Genomic DNA, 22,275 nt, shown 5'->3' with positions numbered 1-22,275 from the left:
TGTTTTTCACTGTCTGGCACTGGGTGATCATGCCAGCCTTGGAAAACTGCTAAGTGATCATGTGCCCTGAGATGAAGGCAAAATGCATTACACAAATTCTGGTTTTGTATGGATTTCCCCAATACCCTCTATCCCCCCCAAGAGAGAGATTAGTTCATATCAGCTGCTGAAGACAAAACGGTGCCTGTAGTGTTAGAACAGAGGACGACACTGTCAGCGTTTCTCACCGTGATGGAGATGAACAAAGCTGGTGACATTTAGTGTTTAAATGCCAAACATCAGCACACTGACACACTGTCACCATTGGCATCTGCTGAAAATCACTGCTATACTCGCTCACTCTCCCCGTCATAACTTTATCATATCCCTTTCTCTATGTGCTCTCCCTGCCTGTCTCCTCATCTCATTCACGGCTTTGTTTTCCTTCCGTCCTTCTTCCTCCTTGCCTCAGCGCCAGCTCTCTGGAGTAATTTATCAGACCCTTCATGCCTCAGTTATCCATGACATTAACACACATTAGCATCCGCTGATGGGGAAGGACATTTAATTGTTTTAAATGGCAAGAGATTGACGTGCTCCTTCATGCTTTGACCCTAATGGGATTTTGAGTCATGAGTTGAAAATGAGAGCTAATGATCACCAACAGTGGACATGATGTTGGGTAACATTCTCACTGGCGACATGTACTACAGTTTCAGTGGCAATGCTAGAAAATCACCTAAAATTGGAGTTGCAGGGTTATGTTATGACAAGGAATGTTTTTCTCTCTCTCTTTGCTATGTGATTGACTTAATGTAGGTTTTACATTGAGGTTGACAACCTGTCTGGGTCCACAAACTAGTCATGGTGATGTAAATATATTTGGTCTTTTTGTTTCCATCTGTTGGCTCTTCAGTTAATTCAAAATGCTATTGTTTAAGTACAACTAATGTTTATTTGGGACAGATTCCTTCTCTCCCAAATGTTTTCTTCCAAAATTACCCCTTTAATTTTGGAGTGCAGAGCTAGCTCCTGTTAAATAAGTATATTACTACTTTGGTCTCTGTATCACTTGAAACTCAATTTAAATAAAATATTTATATGCCAAATGGACTTTTCTTTTTTTATTATCTTACAAACATGTATGTACAGTACAATGTCACAAGGATCACCAAGCTGCCTTGATATCCATCTCTAAAAGACGGAGAAAACATCATTTGAGTACACAATCAACTGTCAGTATTTTGTTCATTTTAGGGCTTGGTATTGTTGCAACTGCTAACTAATTGAAAAGAGTCCATTCACATCAGTCCATAACTTGCATGAACCAGACCACACAGCCAAAAGGTACAGTGATGCCCTCTGCTGTGTGAACACAGTATGAATCCCTAGCCAGCTGCGGGGAAGCTGCTCTGTAGATGATCCTGCATTCTGAAGGGATTGATAGGATATTGCAATGCAATGGGAGAGAGACATACTTCAAAACAACCACAAGAATCTCCTTACAAGAGGCCATATTTAGGTGTTGGAAATATAAGAGTCAGAAATTATATTCTAGGTAATACAGTATGTCTTAAAACAATTGACAACAATATTTTGTTAAGTGACATTGAGGTTTGTAATATAAGCATAAGATCTCAGTGAGGTGGAGTCAGATTTACAATGTTTTAGACGAGTGAACCAATGAGTTGTTGACGACCATTGTGGTACCAGGCTTATCTTAAGGCTTGCATGTACTCTCGTCTTCAGGTTCGCCTGTACTCTCGCTCTCGGCTGTGTTCTCCGTGTTTACCGGGACGTTCCCTCTCTCTGTCTCTCTCCCGCTCTCTGTTTCTATTGCTTTCCCAATCTTTGCTCCTTTCCCCGTCTCTCTCTCTACTTCTGTCTCTCCCTCGCTCCCTCTCTCGACTTCTCTCCCTCTCTCGATCTCTGCTCCTTTCTCCGTCTCTCTCTCTGATGTTCTCACTGTACGTCTCTCTCTCCTTCTCTCTTTCCCAGTGTCTATCATATGCTGGCTCTCTATCTTTTTCCCTCGGTTTGTCCCTCTCTCTCTCCTTTCCCCCATCACCATCCCTTTCCCTTATTTGATCACTTTCTCTCGCTCTATCCCTGTGCTCTAGGCTCTCTCCCTCCTCCCTGCCAGCTCTTTTGCTTTCTCGTTGTTGTCCGTTGCCTCCCTCTCTCCTCTCCCCCACTCTGTCTCTCCTCCTCTCGTCCTCCCGGGCCTTTTCTCCCTCTCTCGATCGTTCACCATTTCCTTGGTCTCCACGGCGAGCGTGTTGCCCTCTGTCATCCTCCTTTCTGTCCATTTCACCCCGGCCTGTTCGCCTGTCCTCTGGCGCCCCCCTCTGGTTGTATTTGTCATAGGCAAGGTCCTCCCTTTCTTGCTTTACTTTCACAGCAGGGGGCGGAGTAGAGGATGAGGAGGAGGAATGCTCCCTCTCCTCTGCTTTTTTCTTCTCCTTCTCTTTCTTCTTTTTCTTCTTCTCTTTTTTGTCTGGGGCAGAGAACCAAGAAATCATCACATTTAGCAATCTTACAATAACACTCCAAAGGCCACACTGGATCTACCAGCTTAATCTGATTACTGCAATAATTGAGTGTAAATCACTGTGTAGTGTAAACTAATAATACACTCAAGTTCATGTCACCTTTTTTTGTCTTCTTCACGGGGATGACATACTGATCGTCCTCCGATTCAGAGGAGGCGGGCTCGGCCACTTTGGGGGCGCAGCCCTGCTCCCTCAGCTGTTTGGTGACGTCATCGATGTCGTCCGAGTCTTTCGGTGGCTTGTAGTCCTTCACATGGTCCACTCGAATGGTCCGCCCTTTTATCTTTGACATCATATAGGACAGTCACACAACACAACGAATGAATAGGTAAGTGTATAAATGATTGAATGACACAGGATACACTGTAACATCCTGAGTGTTCATTTTACCCTGTGAATCACAACATCTACAAACAGGGTACCATACCAAGGCCTATGAGCACAAAAGGATTGCACAGTTTGTGTGTGTGTGTGTGTGTGTGTGTGTGTGTGTGTGTGTGTGTGTGTGAGAGAGAGAGAGACCAAATTTATTGTGCACACTGCCAGTAGGCCACAGAAGTACCTATTTTTTTCACACGTTTTATAGTTTTTTAAATATTTAACTTCAATTGGACTCGGGTGAAACCTTGCCCATATTAGGTGTCATAAATGACTGACTACACAGGCTGGCCACATGAGGTCCGAGACCCACATAGAGCCATACTGTCCCATGTGGATCCTGAGATCCTCATGATTCAAATTTGTAAAGATTTGAAAACATTTAGCAGGTTATCATCCATCATATCACTTCTCAACAGGTAATGTATTTGTATTTTGTAGTCATTATAATCAATGCAAGTACTGTATGAATGTTATGCATTGCCTGCAAAAACACAGCCTCTCAGGGTATCTGCAGGTTTAGCGAAGTCCGATTTAAAACCTTTTTAAAACTTTTATTATACCACTCAGAATTATGTTTAAGACCAATTTATCAATAACAAAAAAGCACACAAAGACACCACCAACTCAGATCTACCCATATTTATGGTAATTATTAAATACTAGTCACAGAACGTTGCACCGCTGATCTGACCAATATGTCTAGTCATAGTGTCGTGGGCTTTACCAGAATAATACCCATTGTACCATCTGTCTGTGTCCCCTTTAAACCCATATATGGAGATCCCTGATGTCATTAACGCAGTACCTGAATTTCATGTCACGTGCCACACCTACTTTCGCAGAGAGGGCGGTCTTAATGTCAGTTTTGGAGGAAAAAAATCCATATGAATGCTTTAGAGATAAGCATAAGCTTCAAAAACATATTAAAAAGTCTTTAAGTCCATTTTAAAGCCTTATTTTGGCATACATTTATTTAATAATTTTAATAGTTCCGGACACCCCGGCCCTCTGGTATCTGTATGAATGTGTGCACACAGCACAGTAAAACAATCTCAAACCCACAAAAAGTCACGGTGATGTTCCCACATAAAACACAGGCAAAAAAAGAAATGCACCTTAATCCCATTGAAGTTGTCCACAGCCAGGATGGTGCTGCGCTGGTCTTCAAAGCAGATGAAACAGAAACCCTTAGATTTCCCTGTCTTCTTGTCACGCACAAGGTTGATGTTGACAACCTCTCCATACCTGGGATAAACAGCAGATGTAATGAATGGCATTGGTGTGAGAACAAACACAAACATCTGTACAGTGCAACTAGCTGGGGAACTGGGCTTGTAACACCCAATCCCAGTACTCATTCACTAATGCTAGCTAGGACTAGCATCGCATAACTTTCATTTCCAGTCTTGAACCAGTGAGCTCTTCCAGCAATGCATACCGTATATACCACCGTAAAAATTGGGGTGATTTTAAAATGTGATCTTTAAGCACACAAATGACAGTATTAGAGATATTGTGATCTGACTTCAACTTCATTAAATGTGGCCCACTGAAGAGAGTGAGCAAAATGCTGATATGGGAGGATATACACAGCACTACACATAAATAGGCAGACAAGCATAAAGAAAACACAGACAATCAACAGTGGATGAGGAGAACATTTCTGAGACACTTACTGAGAAAAGACACAGATGATGTCACCCTCTGTCAGCTCATATGGAAACCCTCCTGAAAAAGAAAGTCACTATGAATTGAGTACATGGGGACCCCATTCGAAACAAGCCATTAGGCTTTCATGGGCCTTTTCAATCCTATTTAGTTGACCTTGTATTTAAACTGCACTTTTTTTCCCTGCAAATATCTAAATTAAGTATTCAATCAAAAAACATCAACAAAACATTCACACATACATACATAATACATGTTTGCAAGTACATACATATATCATGCATGCATGCACATACGTACAATGCTTTCCCAGGATATTTTAGCGTTACACTGGGGCCACACCTTGTGGCTGGAAATCATCTAACTTAAAGTGATGACAATGCAACTACTATATCAATGATTCTATTTACTAAACAACCACAGAGTATTAATCAATCCATTGTGTTCAAACTAAAACTGGTAGTTTGGGGCCACTAAACCAAATGACAGACACATGTCATGATCTAGTTTTCTCCATTAGAGGGCTTGCAACTGGACCTAGACAAGTCTTCTAGCTTGCCAAAAGAAATGAACTCCCGCTGTTTTTCTGTATATACTGTTTTTTTTAATTGCTCAGCATGTACAGTATCTATAAATTATAGAAATCTCTGTATGTACATCTGTCAGTCCCCCGATCGTCTTCACAGTTCATACTTGGCGGGTGTATGGCTGAGGTCCCAAGGAAGCACAGTGTGAAGGGTTAACCCATTCAATCAAGGAACGCATCTGTGTCATTTTACATTTCTTTGGCTATTCAAAAATAGCAGATATACAAGCTCACAGCGCACTATTTTTTGGGGGAAACAAATCTATACAGCATATTTTTTAAAGCAAACATTTGTAACTCAAATCTTTGCTTCTGGGGGTCCCTGGAACAAAACATTTTGAGATGGGGGTCCGCGGCCAAAACAGTATGTTGTTATATCAGTGGTGCTGCAGATTTTCCATGTCAAGGACCCCCAAAATGATATGTATTTGGCCCTCAAAATATGATATATATGTTGTTCTAGGGATTACACATTTTCCACGATTCTTCAAAAAGGTGCCACGTTATGAGCTTGTAGATCTGCTATTTTTGAATAGCCAAATAAATCTTAAAATGACACAGATGCGTTCCCGGTCTTAATGGATTAAGGTTGACTTAGTGACTTTGAAGGTGTTAGCTGTACCCGCAAGCAAGTACCTGGGGGGCAACTGGCAATGTCTACCCTGAGGTCATTTTCTGATAGCCTAGAGTTGGTATTGAAGCATCACCATTAGAACCGCTCTTATGACATATAGTTACCGACGAATATCCAGGCGCTGTCCTTGTACTCCGAATGCCAGGACACCGTCTCCTTTATCCCAAGTTTTGCCTCTCTCTCATTCAGCTCGTTGATCAATTTCACCTTGGTCAAGGGACTAAGAACAGAAGGTGAGGAGAAATAAAAAAATCTGAGAAACTATCAGCTTCCTTTGTGTGCGTTTGCTGTTACATAAGAAGTTCATACAGTAAGTATATAAGTACAGTAAGATACAGTATTATCAATAATACATTATTATTATTATTGTTGAGAGATTGGGGAATTTTGTGCTAAATGCCCCTCACAAGCAATTCTATATTTCATTATTCTGTCATCTTTCCTAGGAAATAAGTAGTACTATACTATGTATATGTATATGATTCCTGTTGTGCAAATCCATTAATCAAATTAGATCAAGCAATTCTTGGCTATCGATTTAGAAGATTTCAAGGGATTATAAATGCAGCCTATGGCTGTTATAACTTGAGTTATAACCAAACTGTAACCAGCACACATAGGTTTTTAGCAATGGCTCTAGTAGGCTGTGGAACAAATGTACGAAAAAGTGTATGCAGGATTAGATCTAAAATCATAGGAAGACGTTATTAATGCGTGTTCAGTTACTTTACTTACTTCATTGTGGAAAGTCAATAGAGCGATGCCTCTGCAAAGTGTAGAACTACTTCCTATTCCTTCGTCTTTCCAAAAGCACTTCCGGGATGAATTCAAACGCTTCCTTGGATGAATTCATGTGCTATGCTCCCTATGGCTGTGCTTCCATCTGCTGCTTGGAGGTCTAACTGCAACTTGTTTTCTGTTTGACTAAAATGAGATTGCAGCAGGGGTGGTAAAGTAAAAGTACTCAGATTTTCTACTTAAGTAAAAGTATAAATACTGCAATGTAGAAATACTCTGTTACAAGTAAAAGTCCAAAAGTATTGGTATCAAAATGTATTAAACATACCAAAAGCAGAAAGTACTCATTATGCAGAATGTCCCATTTCACAAGTTTTCAAATGTATAAAATGTATTCAAATATTTTGAAAATAGCAGATCTACAAGCTCACATCGCGACACATTGTGAGCTTGTAGATCGGCTATTTTCAAATGGCCAAAAATGTAGGTTGCTGAAGTAATGTGTGTTTTGTAATAATAATCAAAATCTACAAAGTAACTAGTAACTAAAGGTTTCAAATAATTGTAGTGGAGTAAAAGTATAACATTTGCCTCTGAGATGTAGTGGAGTAGAAGTAAAAGTACCGAAAATTGGAAATACTCCAGTAAAGTAAAAATTAAATTAAATTAAATTAATACAAAATTAAATAAAAACATGTTTTTTTTTTTGTGAACAGTTTAATTAATATCTGTCTATCACCTTGGCTTTATTGAATTCCCGCACCATAGTGGCGCTGTGGTGCTCCCATCATCTTCAATATCTTTCAGTACCAAAGAGCCAGCGTTGTCAGGTCCGCTTATTGTAAGCTACTTTGGGCTTGTTTTTCTGTAAAGTTGCTTGTAAATATCAGTAACGGGTTGCGTTTTTTTTGGGCTTAATTGTTTCCAAAGTGCAGTTGCTTATTTGGTCTTGTTCCCTAATGTTGTTTAAACCAGTGTTTCTCAAACATTTTCAAGTCAAGCCAAGGACCCTCACATTAATATGTATGTGTCTGTAAAAAAAAATATTTTATGCCAGGGACCCCATACAAGATTTGTGTTATTAAAATGTTGTAAAAAATAAAAAATAAAATAAAATAAACTTTCAATTTCCCCCCCCAAGATTTATAAATAAATAAAAAGAATAGCCAACGACGACGTAATATGTTTAAAGGGCGAAGGGTCTCGCTTCTTTTGGGCTTTTCATATACCTGTTTGCTTGTTTCTCTCTCAAAACCTGGCAACACTGGTCTATTGTAAACAAAGTCTAGTGAGCTCAATGGAGCTAACAGAACAGAACAGAGCTTTTGGTGCTCTTCTTGCATTTTACTTGTCATGGATTTGTCCTTAAATGTCTTCTTATTAATAATGCAGATGTGGCTGGCTGGCTATCGTTATGGTCATAATAACATCATGGACTCAGACGAGTAACGAGTAACGTTGCTAGCTTTACCTTTGGGACATTACATTACAGGTATAAGTTCCAGACATTTCCTTGCCTTGGATCAAGAAGACCGTCATGGAGTTCTTTAAACCACAACAGTTGATATAATTTAGGGTGCGTTCGGAAATACAGCACTGAGCGCACTGGCCAATACAAACTAATAGGCGAGTGCGCTCCGGTGTGCAATATCCGAACGCACCCGCTGAGTTTTGTGTGGTTTGGCAACTCTGCTCATTATTATTGCTGACATGCGGTAAACATAGTTTAAAATCAGACGTGTATACCCTCTTCATTCATTCAGAATCTCATCAGCCAGTTATTCAACACTGTGTATCTCTTAATAAGCAGGTAAGTAAGTAGTAAGAGTTGTATCTCTTAATCAGTGGTGGAAAAAGTAAAAGTCTGGAATTCAAAATGTACTTGAGTAAAAGTACAAGTAAAAGTATCGGTATCACAATATATTTAAAGTACCAAAAGTAAAAGTACTCATTGTGCAGAATGTCCCATTTCTCAAGTTCAATATTATTAAAATTATAATCATAAAAAATCTTTTGAAAATAGCTGACCTACAAGCTCATAACGCTTGCATCGCGACGCACATGAGCTTGTAGATCTGCTATTTTCAATTGCCGAAATATATATAGGGCTGAAGTGGTATTGTGTTTCATGATAATAATCAAAATCTACAAAGTAACTAGTAACTAAAGTTTTCGTATAATTGTAGTGGAGTAAAAGTACAATATCTTCCTCTGAGATGTAGGAGTAGAAGTAAAAGTACTGACAATTGGAAATATATAGTCTAGTGAAGTAAAAATACCCCCAAAAAAGTAAAGTACTTGAGTAAATGTACTTAGTTACTTTACACCACTGCTCAGTCTGCTCTTCATAAGCTGAGTCTGAGAACAGCATTGGGCTCAGCTAAAAGTAAGTTATTGTACCCCTCTCTCTCTCTCTCTCTCTCTCTCTCTCTCTCTCTCTCTCTCTCTCTCTCTCTCTCTCTCTCTCTCTCTCAGGAGGATGATCTCACAGGTGTTCATCTTGTCTTCCAAGGGGGACCACCTCATCTACAAAGACTGTATCCTTGCTACTGTACCTTACCGTGTGCCTCTTTTAAAGGGAACTTTTCTGGTGAAAATCTGACATGACACTTCGCAATGCATTCTGTGTGTGTCGAGAGCTCACGCTGAAAGATTGCAGACAACCTTTCGTCACCTTCTTAAACTTTTTTTTACTTTATTTGTTTATTTGGACAGGACAATGCATATTAATGGACGTCACATGGAAGTAAATACACCGGATTTAGCAAAGATGCTTGTTTTCATCCACAGTCCTCACAAGAAACATAAAATCAGAAAACAGACAGACGAACAGTGGAATACATTTACATAACATTACATAGGGAACACAGCATAAAAATAAACCTAAAACAAGATCACAAATGGTTGCAGCCTTGGTTTCCAAGCAACCATCTTTTCAGATTGAATTTAAAAGATGGAAATGTAGCACAATCCCTTATACGCAGAGGAAGGCCATTCCATGCTACACAACCCTGTATTGAGAGGACATTTTGACCGAATGTTGTTTGCCGGTGCAGCACTTCACAATCTCCTCGAGTGGTTGCTCTGGTACTGATTCCCCTATCAGGCTTCCGTTTAATGAATTCACTTGGGGGGGCGGGCACAGACCATGTAGGGTCTTGTATATGACCCCAACCTGTTTGAAATGTTTAAAGTTATCAAAGCTAAAAAAAAAATGAGCCTCCAGAGGATGTTACAATGATGATATGAGTGAGGCTTCCTGTCAAACACTTTGAGCGCACTCTTGTAGAGCTGTTCTATGGGTTTGAGAATAGTCACGCTTGTGCAAGACCAGTTTGTGAAACAGTATTCAATGTGTGATAGGATCATACAGTGAAGATACGATCTGGCAGCTCCAACTGTCAGGAAGGGTCTAATTTGTTTAAAATTTTGAAGGTTGAATTTAATCGTATTTGTGACTGTCTTCACATGTTTTTTAAAAGTTAGGGTTGCACGGTGGCGCAGTCGGTAGCGCTGTCGCCTCACAGCTAGAAGGTCCTGGGTTCGATTCCCGCCGAGGACGCTGTGGGCGTGTTCTCTCCTCCGCGTCATCAGTGCCCATACCCTAGGTGGGGTTGGCGAAAGGGCCTTTCTGTGTGGAGTTTGCATGTTCTCCCCCTGTCTCCTAGGGTAGGTACCCTCACAAAAACATGCAGTAATCCTGGTCACTATACTGCCTCCCCCTGGCCAGCCGGGGCGCCTGATGGAGGGGAAGGGAACTGGTTGGAATAACGTGTTCCTTCCACGCGCTGCGTCCAACCAGGGAAACTCTCCCCTGTCAGGTGACAAGAAGGTCAGTTGGCTCTCATGCATTGAAGGAGGCATGAGCTCGGCCCTGGCCTCCCTAGGTTGGCAGAGGGAAGGTAGTGCCCAGGATTACATAGACAATTGGCACTGGGTGTAAAAAATAGGGTTACAAAATCGTGGGATAAACATTTTAAGTAAAAAAAATAAAATTAGGGTTGAGTCTAATATGACTCCGAGGTACTTGAACTCTGGGACAAGTTCAAGTTCCTCCCCACCCAGAAACATATTTGAGGACTCCAACACAGCTGGTCTTTTGGAGAAGGCCATGCAGACTGTCTTTTTGGCATTAAAGAGCAGACATGAATCTATAAGCCAACTACGAACTAATGGCCTACGTCATTTTTTGAGGAAATGATATTTTTGCTTAAGTCAGCTCCTCATGACGCTGGCCACCTCTGGTAAAATCGCCTATCTCCTATTGAATTGAAAAGGATCATGCTGTTCCCTCCCCTTTTAGTATAATGGCTTATCTCCCTAGTGTGACTTGGGCCAAAATAGGCAATTTTTTGGGCCTAAGTCATATGGTTTTGTGATTTAGGCCCAAACAATTGCCTAAGTCAGTAAGTTTACTGAGTAAATCAGTAAATTATTTGGCCTAAGTCAGGTTTAATCCTATTTAAACCTATTGAAATCTCTTATATTACATAACTGACAGACAGTGTTATTTTTATGTTAATAGTCATAATTTGTTATAAACGTTTTGGGTGAAATGATTAAGAAATATCATATAGTTTTGTTTTGGATCAGCTATTATTTCTTCTGAAAAGCTTTATATAAAAAAATACGTAGGCCATTAGTTTAAGAAGGTGACGCTATGTAAAACAATCCAAGCTCTCAACATACAGAACTGGGCTATAACTGGGAAGGAGGTATTTTGCACATTTCGTCATTACAATAGAATGCTTGGATTAATGTGAAATACCAGTGAAGTTCCCCTTTAATTTGGAAGAATTTTGAGATACAATGTGATTGAGGAAATTCTTAACAATGTTTCTGACGTCCATCTATTTCCCCTTTTATGTACACAAGGAACTTGTGTTACATGACCTGGTGCTGTAACAAGTAACAAGATGATGTGATACTAACCAACCCACGTGTTGGACAACTTGTACCGTACAGGCCAAATGGAACCTTATGTATAGTGCCAAGGAGAGAATGCATGACCTACATTTTTTTGACAGCGGACTATGCATTATAACATATAGAATAGTTATCAAGATAAATAGAAACAGGAAGTCCCCCGTGTCTGAGCCTGAGGTGTAGCTGTGTAGAGGTAAAATCATCAGTGTTCATTCATCCATTTGTAGCTCAGAGAGTGTACAGTAAATGTAATTTGTAATTGTGGTGGTGAGCTCAATGGATATCATTGTGGTCACATTTTGAAATACACCATATGCACTAGCCAGTGGACAGGGTTGCATTGCTCGGCCATTGACGGCCTAACACGCCGTGCAACAACCTTTTTGAACAGGAGCACGCGCAGGCACATGCTTAGATTTAAAACAACTTTAAATTCACTCCTCAACAAAGTTTACAAAGGCTCCCGACTCACACCACCAGGTGAATTAACATAGGAATGAGCCTAGATGCAACACAATTGTCCATTGTGTGACCTGTAGTGTAGGTGTTAAGCGACGTGCGCGTGACGTCATTAAAATAGAGTGCAACCACGTTCCAATTCAGCAAAGCAACACTGCCAGTGGATCTTTTGATTTTGTAATGGTAATGGCTATTGTATCACACTAATCAATAGTAGTCCCTGCATGGGGAGGTGTTGTTGTAATGTTCCTTAATCTGAACCACCAGTCCGCGGAGAAGCTGGAAATGATGCTGTTAATATTTTCTATGAAAAGGTCACTGCCTTGAGTGGTGACCAACCTCCAGTAGTAATGGTAAGTGTGTGTGTGTGTGTGTGTGTGTGTGTGTGTGTGTGTGTGTGTGTGTGTGTGTGTGTGTGTGTGTGTGTGTGTGTGTGTGTGTGTGTGTGTGTGTGTGTGTGTGTGTGTGTGTGTGTGTGTGTGTGTGTGTGTGTGTGTGTGTGTGTGTGTGTGTGTGTGTGTGTGTGTGTCTCTATGGCTTTCTCTTGATGTGTGTTTGTCTTTCCTGACTGACACTGTCCTTGTGTCTGTGTTTTGTTTGTGTCACTGTCCTTGTGCTGTATGTGATTTTGTTGTCTTGTTGCAGTCGCGTGCACGCGTCGGCGTCATTCCTTAATTTCTTTTCAAATCTGAGTGTGTAGTGTCAAGATACCACCGATAGGGTTATTGGGATTATATAAGGAAATAAAGAAAACATATGAAAAAATATCAAGAGTCATATGGATGAATCAGAGTTGTATATATAATTTTGTATTCAATGTCCACAATTTAAATGTAAAGTTTAGTACTTAATGTATTGTATATAATGTAAATTATGAAGTGGTTTTCTTGAATTCCTAATCTCGATTCTGGTCTATTCAACAGAATCACAAGAATTTACATTTTGTGCACATAAGGCAGGGAGGCCTCTACTGGGTTGCCACCACCACCACAGTTGAATCCTCCCCGTTCACCATCATTGAGTTCCTGAACAGGTGTGATGCAATACTTCATCAAAGTGCTACAATGTTATCCCCTATTCCAGTGGTTCTCAACCTGTGGCTCGGGACCAAACATTACCCAAATTGTTAAATAATATAAGAAAGAGGCAAAAATCTACAAGCTCACAACGCCGGCGTTGTGAGCTTGTAGATCTGCTATTTTCACAATATATTTATCTGTGGAACCTAGTCAAACAAAATGTAATGCCTCAACTCCTACATTCCAAGTGCTTGTCAGGGTGGGGGGTCCCCAGTTCAAATATGATTATTTTGGGGGGTCACGGCCTTGAAAGGTTAAGAACCCTTGCCCTATTCTATTGTACCTGCCCTAAGAAAAATGATGATCCAAATAGAACAGCTTGAGCACTGCAAAGAAAACCAGTATCAAGCGGAAACACCTAAACTTACTGTAAATGTGCAAAGGAAGTGTAGTCTGTAAGGTTGACTGTTGCATCATGTATACCGTCCTCATTTTCCTCCAGATTAACTGCCCTGATAAAAGACTACTGTGGCAACCTATCGGAGAAGTCAGTGCGGATGAACTTTGCCCTCATCTATGAGCTGTTGGATGAGGTTGTGGTGAGTAGTCCCACCTTGAACTGTGCAAACGCATCATACAATATTCCTTTTTTATATAATGAGCGGTCAAAACGACACATTCCAGCTATACAATGGCCCGATGTGCTGGTTTGCTGAAAAATGGATGTGGTTGCTATATTAAAGCCCGAGTTATACTTGCGTGTGGTTGTCACGCACTGAAATAGGCCGGTCTACAAGCTCACAATGTGGCTCTCTGCAACATGTTGTGAGCTTGTAGATCGGCTATATTCGATGCATGACACCGGTGCACAAAGTATAAATCATCACTTCATCGTGTTTACATCCGTGTATAAACTAAGTTGAAGAAGATTTTACAGATAATATACTTGTATAAAAAGAACAAATAATTTGCTACTGTGGCATGGGTATTGGTATAGAATAGAACTATGTGTCCGCCTGTCAGTGTCTTCCTCACTGTTCACTTTTTGGCCAAGAAATTGCTTCATCTTGCACAATTGCTTCTTATTTTCAGGTCAGTTTTTATTTTTTATTTTATTTTAGACAACATAGTAAAGAGACAGAAAACGGAGGGAAGAGAGATTGGGAAGGACGTGCAACACAATAAGTATCCAGCCAGCCCAGAATTAAACCTGGGTTGTTGCAATTCTGGGGCAACATACCGTCTGTTAACAGCTAATCTCCGGCACTGTTGGACCGATCGGCGTGAAACTGTGCACACACACTCCCTGGAGGCCAGACAGGACCAGTTGCCCAAACTTTTCACATCGGCCTGTTAAAGTGCCACCAGCAGGCAGATTCATGCAAAAAAAAATTATTGGCTATTACTCCTACAGAGTTTGTCCAAACATCACGCAAATCGGTACACATTATCTCTATAGACATGGGATCAATACGGATCTGTCCGATTTCTCATATTCCATCCAGGCCGATTTTTGCTTTTATATTAGTCTTACAGATTCTGTCCAAACATCACGCAAATTGGTACACATTATCTCTATAGTCATGTGATCAAGACTGTCCGATTTTTCATATTCCATTCTGATGGCTACGATTGGCATCTAAAGTGTGCATGTCTGTGCAATATCAACATTAATCCCTCAACTTCCACAGATTCCACTCACCTCTATAATGACTGAATTCCGAACATTGCTGGCCCACAATATCCTACCTGACCTGGCGGAGACCTGTGCTCGGAGGAGCACTTTTTCTAGTTTTATGTCAAATTAAGATTTCCTGGATAACATTTCCACACTAATTTAGGTTTGAGATAAAAGCATAATCAACTTTCTAACAGATAATGATTGCTTGCCATTTCTTTATATAGATCTATCTTTGTCTGTTTATTTCTCTGTCTCCCACTCTCTGTACTTTCCTGTCTCTCCCCCTTTCTCTATATTCTATTGATTGCTATCTCTCTCAACCAGGACTACGGCTATATTCAGACCACTTCAACTGACATCCTGAAGAATTTCATCCAAACTGAGGCTGTCTCCTCAAAACCCTTCAGTCTATTTGATCTCAGTAATGTTGGATTGGTAAGCACTTAGTGACAAGTTCTGACAGCAATGAAATGCAATAGGGAAACTAATCAATTTGAAGATATTTTGGTAGAACTGGTTTTGTTTTCCTTGTTCAGTTTGGAGCAGAAACCCAGCAGAGTAAAGTGGCTCCCAGTGCTGCGGCCACAAGGCCAATCATGTCCAGTCGAGGAGAGCAGGTAGGCCTCCTTAAAAATAAAATCATTCAACTTCTTAGAAGATGTTCCTTGTGATGGAAAGATCTCTGTAATTCTTCTTCTTCTTTCGGCTAATTCCTATCAGCGGATCATCTGCTTCTGTTCTCTGCGTCATCCTCTGTCACTCCAGCCACCTGCATGTCCTCTCTCACCGCATCCATAAACCTCATCTTTGGCCATCCTCTTCTCTTCTTGCCTGGCAGCTCCATCTTCAGCATCCTTCTCCCAATGTACCCCTCATCCCTACTCTGCACATGTCCAAACCATATCAACCTTGCCTCTCTTGTTTTATCCCCAAACCTTCTAACCTGGGCTAATCATCTCTGATCTTGTCCCTCCTTGTCATTCCTAATGAGAATCGTAGCATCCTCCGTTCTACCACCTCCTGTCTTTTCGTCAGTGCCACCATTTCCAAGCCGTACAGCATGGCTGGTCTCACTAACGTCTTATACATCTTCCCTCTCACTCTTGCTGGGACTCTCCTGTCACAAATCACTCCTGACACTTTCTTCCATCCATTCCAGTTCTCTCAAGATCTCTGTAATTCTGTTCATTAAAAGGATTTGATTTTGAAAATGCAATTGCATCTAAGTGTTAAATCAAATGTACATAAAACACACACAAAAATAAAGATGCCAATGAATTAGCAAATTGCTGACTAACCTGCGTTGTCTAGAGTTGTTCAAATTCACCTTTAACGTGTGCAATTGATCCTTTTTGGTATTTCACATTTTATGATGTCATATAATAATGTCATGGTATCTATGCTACATAGTATAATATACCTGTACCGTACTATTGTGCCAAACAATTTGGCTGGTGCTTGGATTTCTTTAGTAGACCAGTATGTTGCTGGTACAAGTGACGCCCAAGCCTTAATACCCCCCACTGAAGGAATGTTATGTTGTCTTTAGTTATTGGATGCTACCTTTTTCCAGATATTCTTACTCTAGCAATCTAATCCGTCTTTTCGCCCTGCTTTGTTTTCAGGGAGGGAAGAGCGAGATATTTGTTGATGTGATTGAGAGGATGTCTGTTGTCATCGGCTCCAATGTGAGTAGTGTCCCCCTAACAATAACAGTTTGACCAGGGCACATGATTAGAGTCTGAAAGCCTTGCTAGCGGCCCGTAGAAGTGCTGAGCAAGTGTCCTGGAAATCTGGCCATTTTATTTGGAGATATCTTGTGTGCAAGTGGGTGGTGCCAGAGGAAAGACCAAAATTGGTACGGTTCATCCTCCAGGGAGCATGCAGGTGCACAGCAAATTCATGCAATCCAGCCTTTCATTACTTTCAGCCTGTACTTGGCTAATGAAGTGTTCTCATTTTGTAGGGTGTTCTAATGAAGTCTGACATTGAGGGCGAGATCAGAGTCAAGTGTTACATGCCAAGCTGTTCTGGTAAGTCTGTGATTCTTTGAATAGATAGGTCAAATGTAAAGGCCTAGCTTGTCCTGATGGTTCCCTCCCTGTTAGCGAGGACTGTCCTTTGACTACATACAGTAATTTGCCCTAATTTCCGTGTTCATCACAGCATTTAGCCATAACCCTCACCTTAAATTCAACCCAAACCATACTATGAACTCGAACTGACTGCCTAATCATAACATTGCAAGGTCTGAACAAAATGGCTTCATAGTTACTGGTAAATAGTCCTCACATCTGTGCAAACGGACACAGTGTAATTCATTTCTCTCACATGTTGCCTTGTGTTGACAGAGATGCGTATTGGTTTGAATGAGGAGTTCAGCATAGGCAAGTCTCAGCTCAGAGGTGAGTAGAAACATATAAAACTCTCACACAAAGAAACTCACTGTCACACATCATGCTTTCTGCATCATATAAAGTGGAACTAGAACCAGCTGATGTTACTGGAAAATGGAAAAACAAGACAGAACAGAAGGATTTCTGTTCTTTTATGTTAAGTATCAGCAATTGTAGCAGTAGTAGTAATAATAATAATATAATAATAATAATATGCAACAGCAAGGAAAATATATATAAAAAAGGAATAATAATGCAGTCTGATCAAGGACAATAAAGGATTTATAATGATTATCTTTTCAACAAAGGACTTATGTTTACTGTGCTTAAATAGCTACCATTCTTTAATTTTGATTCAGTTGTGTGCTATACGTTGTTTTGTATGAGTCATTTTCTAATCACAGGTATATCATTACTTTAAAACCTTTTCTAATCTCTTCTCTGCTCTCTCCCATTCTTTTGTTTTCCTTCCCTTGCCTTTGTCTCCTTACTATTCTCTTCTTTCTCCTCCACCTCCATTTTCCTCAGGCTATGGGGCAGCAGTGCGTGTGGATGAGTGTAGTTTCCACCAGGCTGTCAAACTGGACGAGTTCGACACATACAGGATCCTCAAAATCTGTCCCAGCCAAGGAGAGGTGGTTGCCAAGTTCATTCTCTCTCACATTCTTCTGAATTATATTCTTTCTTTCTGTCTTTCTGTCTTTCTGTCTTTCTTTCTTTTTGTCTGTCTGTCTGTCTGTCTGTCTGTCTGTCTGTCTGTCTGTCTGTCTGTCTCTCATCCTCTCATCCTCTTTCCCCTCCCAAATCATTCCATTACCCCAGCTACTCTGTCTCTCTCTGGTTTGTCCTGTTGCTGTTGCTTCTCTGTGTCACAAAAACATTTGCAGTAATTACACCTTTCTATACCTCTCTCCACCCACACTTTCTCCATAATTATTGATAATAATATTTGTTTGTATATAAGTGTGTATTTACACTGTTGGCCACTCATTCGGTTTCTCTGACTCACTCAGTCTCTTTGTGCACGTGCCCTCCCTGTTTCTGTCTACCTCTCTCCGTCATGGCTCTACACAGCAAACTGTGATGCAGTATCAGCTGTGTGATGCCATGCCCTCAGCTCCTCCCTTCCGCCTCTTCCCCACTATAGAAAGAGACAACGGTGGCAGGTACATGCTCTTTAACATACTCATAGTCACACAAGCAGTGCCGCACCAACATCCCTTGTTCTATGACTCCGTTCCTGAAATATGATTGATTATATTATTTGTAATGTAACTGTGACCTTTACCTTTTACCTTCTTCGGGGCAGCCTACTTATCATTTCCACCAAGTTTTGTGAAAATCTACCCATCCGTGCTCTAGTTATGTGGATGTGAATGCAAAGGATTACCATAAAACGCACAGGCTTCTTAAAATCACAAATTAAATATTATCTAGTCTATTATACAATTTCAAGCATTAACTTCCGTTGCTAAGTAGTTTTTCAACTTTCTATAGATTGCTGATGTATCTGAAGCTGCGCTGTGACCTCCCACCAAAGAGGTCAGTGTTGCACACCAATGCATTACTTAGCTGTCATGGTCTCTAATTAATTTAATGTGGTGGACAAAAAACAAAAAGAGACCAAGGAAGGCACTCTTGTGGAAAATGTTCATTTTGTCATTCTTGCACTGAAGAGCACCTTGTTTGGGATTTTCATCTACCAGAAAGACGTGCTTCTACTTAATTTGTATAGCACATTTAAAAACCAAATGACTGGCATTGAACATGGGAAAAGTAAGAGAGGCACAATCACAATAAGTTATTTTAAAAATAAATTGATAACATACTGAAAAATATGAAAACAAATTTGTGTTACAGCTCTGCAATCAATGTCTCTGTGACCATCCCAATTCCCAAAGGGTCATTAAGGTGAGAAAGACGCCCCCCCCCCCCTCCTTCATCTTGGATCCTACGTATGTCTAAAGGCACTTCTGCTTACTCACATTATGAGACACGCATGCCTTCTTACCACTTCCCCCCTTTAACACAAACTAATTTCTTTTGCAACAATATGATAATGTGAGACCACATGTGAGGAAACAAAACACGCAAATGTTACAGGAATGGTGTCACACTTAGATCCTGTTTAAAGAAGCCCAATTCTCTGTCTTGTCTCTCTGTCTATCAATCTCTCTGTATATGTCTCTCTCTCTCTGTGTGTCTCTCTCTCTCTTTCTCTCACGCACACGCATGTTTCTGTCTGTCTCCCCATGTCCTCCACCTCCTCTGTTTTACCGTCTCTATTTAGTCCCATCTTCTTATTACCACATCTTCAATTCTACTGTACATTCCCTTCCATTCAAAGTATTCAAAAGTACATTTTCTTTTAATATTAATGCTTTGCTGTGTTGAAATCTATAACATTTCCCCCAAAATGTTTTTTTGTTGTTGTTGAAAATAGCAGATCTACAGGCTCACAATGTGTTGCCGTGCGAGACGTTGTGGGCTTGTAGATCATCTATTTTCCCTATGTTTGACTATTGAAACCTTTCTTGCCTTCCCTGGTCTGAGCCTCAAGATGTCTATTGAATATATCCTTGGTATAGCATCCCTTGGGGGACAAATGTGACAATCACAATTTGATTTAAGGTTGTTCTTACTAATTACTGGGAAACAATCTACTGTGTAAAATACCCCATTATGCAGCTGATTGCAAAATGATTATTTAAAACAAAGAGCTGGTCTTAGTGGGATTAATCGTTGCTAAGCTGATCTTGGGACAGATCCGGGACAGCTTTCTGTGCATTTTCTAGCCAAGATCTATAGTATTTAGGCTTGACCCTGGCTGTACACTTACCTTTATAGACATGGTGTGTTTATATTCATTATACTGTACATTAGTATTTGTTGTCTGCCTACAGTAATCCTTGCCACACTGTCAGTGATCTCTCTGTAAAAAATAGTTATTGTTTTATGTCAGAGTGGTAAAGCGGAAGGCTAGCCTCTCAAAATAATAGCATCATAAAATAGAATGGGGAACCTTGATAGTCTTAACCCCATGTGACACTGACTGTAGACTCTTGAGTTAAATGAACACATGTACGTCTTCACCCTCTGTTGTGCAGTCTCTCTCAGGAGCTGAGCAGTCCAGACCAGAGTGCTGAGCTGAGGCCTGAGAGCAAGGCCATCCACTGGGAGATCGCTCGTTTTCCTGGAGGAGCCCAGCTTTCTGCTCTCTTTAAGGTGACTGGCCACTTAGAGACACTTACCACTTCCTTTAAAAACGCACATATGGTGACATTTTTCCAATGAGTAATCATTTGTTGTCAGTCACAGCTGTCTTTTAGCAGAACACAGTTTAGACACTGAAATTCCTATATGAGATAGAGCTATAGCTTTAGCACACTACTGTCGACACTGGACAGTAAAGTAATTACTACAATAATGAATTGATATGTTGGATAATCTTGAACATTACGAAACATTCAGTTAAAGATCCAACTGTCAAAGTTCAAAGGTCATATTCCATGAAACAAACCACAGATAACATCATCAACTTTGAAAAGAGGATCCACAACTGTGATAATTAATTAATATGCGGGTCACTCCTCTCTCTCTCACTCTCTCTCCCCCTCTCCATCTCTTCCTCCTGCTCTGCTTTCATGTGGACATTTGATGTGTTGAAATGCTTGCAGAATGTATCAAACAATCCACAGATAACATCAACCACAGAGGAGCAAGGGCTGTTGATGACATATTGATAATTTGTACGATAATTAATTGCTATGCAAATCTCTCTCTCTCTCTCTCTCTCTCTCTCTCTCTCTCTCTCTCTCTCTCTCTCTCTCTCTCTCTCTCTCTCTCTCTCTCTCTCTCTCTCTCTCTCTCTCTCTCTCTCTCTCTCTCTCTCTCTCTCTCTCTCTCTCTCTTTTTTCCTGCCTTCCTCTCTGCTTTCTTTCAGCTGGAAGTCCCTGGTCTCAGCTCTGCTTCTATGCTGGAAGTGGGTCCAGTCAGTCTGAGCTTTGAGCTGCCGAAGTACACATGCACAGGACTACAAATCCGATTCCTCCGCCTGTCGCCCATACAGCCGAGCCCCTCACAGCGCTGGGTCCGTTACGTGACCCACTCTGATTCTTACACCATCCGCATATGACCCACCACAACCTTAAAGAGGATAACAAAATCCCCACTCACACACCCCGTTATTTTTTATTTTACATTTTAAGCCCAGTCCACAGACTCCACACCAATGGTTCGCAATGCAACAAAACCATTACAATACGTTGCAGAGAGAAATTGCAGAGGCCTGAATTGTCCCGTTGCAGGTCGGTGCCGCTTTGGGATTCTGTTGCAAGTGGTAGCAAGTTTCAACTCGTTGCATCGCGAATCATTGGTGTGGACTGGCCTTTACTTGTCTTTCTATAAGGCAGGAAACAAATAGAAGGTGTGTTTCTATACATTGAATGAAACCATGTAGCTTCAAAAAGTTTTTTTTTTCTGGGACGAAGAAAAAGTTTCTTATTTAAACCTTCCCAACATATTGATGGCTATCTACTGACTATTGATGGCTACTGACTATTGATGGCTATCTACACATACAGCCAAAATTGCCACCACTTGTTCTTTTGTTTGTTTGTTTTAACCCCAAAACAACATTTGCATGTGTCCTACGATATGCATATGCCTTGCAAAACCAGCTTTTCAGCCCTCTGAGGACTACATGTTAACCAGTATGATTGCAACCCCCTGTTTCCTCAGACATATTTTTTGTTTGCTAATCTTCCCAATACTAATATGACAATAAATAATTTTATGTTAAAACACGTCTGTATGCCGGGCAACTCCACAAGAACATTGTAGCGAGACACAATGTGAAGTCTAAACAAAGAACAATTAATGTACTGAACTTATTCTTGGTGACATTGTTAACAGATATTTATAGAAATCTGCCATTGTTTAATATTACTGGAACAGCTGGATTACTTGGTACTCCTCTGCTCTGTCCACAGCAACCATGATGTAAGCCATATACTGCTTAGCTTGAACACGCAAAGCTATTGAATATTGAATTTGGATTGCGATTTATAAATTGATGTCAACACTGACTTTTGCTGTTTTTGATTTTATTTGATCAATATTGGCATATATATATATGTATTTATTCATTATGGTGCCCAGAGGTCTCAGTTGAAGAGTGTGGTAGTCTGCATGAATAAATATGAGGAGGATGACAATGACGGTGATTAATACCATAGACCAGGGGTCTTCAATGGG

General features: G+C 40.5%; 2 protein-coding genes across 3 annotated transcripts; one reads left to right on the top strand and one right to left on the bottom strand.

Moving 5' to 3' along the window:
* Positions 1-1,705: 1,705 nt before the first annotated feature.
* On the bottom strand, positions 1,706-6,600 carry rbmx2 (RNA binding motif protein X-linked 2). The gene is made up of 6 exons (XM_080436357.1): positions 6,536-6,600; positions 5,905-6,020; positions 4,589-4,640; positions 4,028-4,157; positions 2,631-2,814; positions 1,706-2,476 (listed from the first exon to the last, which is right to left on the bottom strand). Exons 1-6 carry the CDS (start codon positions 6,538-6,540, stop codon positions 1,725-1,727), a joined length of 1,239 nt encoding a protein of 412 aa, XP_080292483.1. The 5' UTR covers positions 6,541-6,600; the 3' UTR covers positions 1,706-1,724.
* Positions 6,601-7,816: 1,216 nt separating this feature from the next.
* ap4m1 (adaptor related protein complex 4 subunit mu 1) lies at positions 7,817-22,106 on the top strand. 2 transcript variants are annotated; one of them, XM_080435464.1, is made up of 17 exons: positions 7,817-8,030; positions 8,302-8,348; positions 9,014-9,075; positions 12,191-12,276; positions 12,847-12,956; positions 13,445-13,541; positions 14,948-15,058; positions 15,160-15,240; positions 16,249-16,311; positions 16,590-16,656; positions 16,975-17,028; positions 17,548-17,654; positions 18,094-18,185; positions 18,517-18,561; positions 18,880-18,930; positions 20,127-20,244; positions 20,963-22,106. In XM_080435464.1, the coding sequence occupies exons 3-17, from the start codon at positions 9,018-9,020 to the stop codon at positions 21,152-21,154; spliced, it is 1,332 nt and encodes a 443-aa protein (XP_080291590.1). In that variant the 5' UTR covers positions 7,817-8,030; positions 8,302-8,348; positions 9,014-9,017; the 3' UTR covers positions 21,155-22,106. The 2 variants fall into 2 exon arrangements, with proteins under 2 accessions (XP_080291590.1, XP_080291589.1); XM_080435463.1 differs by having other exon boundaries at positions 7,817-8,348.
* The last annotated feature ends 169 nt before the right edge of the window (positions 22,107-22,275 follow it).

The sequence above is a fragment of the Gymnoscopelus braueri genome (genome assembly GCF_963280865.1).
Source record: "Gymnoscopelus braueri genome assembly, chromosome: 8".
NCBI lineage: Eukaryota > Metazoa > Chordata > Actinopteri > Myctophiformes > Myctophidae > Gymnoscopelus > Gymnoscopelus braueri.
The sequence above is the reverse complement of the archived record's forward strand: the minus strand, read 5'-3'. Positions and strand labels throughout refer to the sequence as shown.

Bases quoted from the DNA above. Each gene is read 5' to 3' on its own strand.
- rbmx2 (XM_080436357.1), bottom strand. The intron at 4,641-5,904 runs GTAACTATATGT...TTTCTTTTTCAG, and splicing joins CAGCGCCTGGATATTCGTCG to GAGGGTTTCCATATGAGCTG. The intron at 2,815-4,027 runs GTGCATTTCTTT...ATGATGTCAAAG, and splicing joins ACAACTTCAATGGGATTAAG to ATAAAAGGGCGGACCATTCG.
- ap4m1 (XM_080435464.1), top strand. From the start codon at position 9,018: ATGATCTCACAGGTGTTCATCTTGTCTTCCAAGGGGGACCACCTCATC. The intron at 15,059-15,159 runs GTAAGCACTTAG...TTCCTTGTTCAG, and splicing joins ATCTCAGTAATGTTGGATTG to TTTGGAGCAGAAACCCAGCA. The intron at 16,312-16,589 runs GTGAGTAGTGTC...CTCATTTTGTAG, and splicing joins CTGTTGTCATCGGCTCCAAT to GGTGTTCTAATGAAGTCTGA.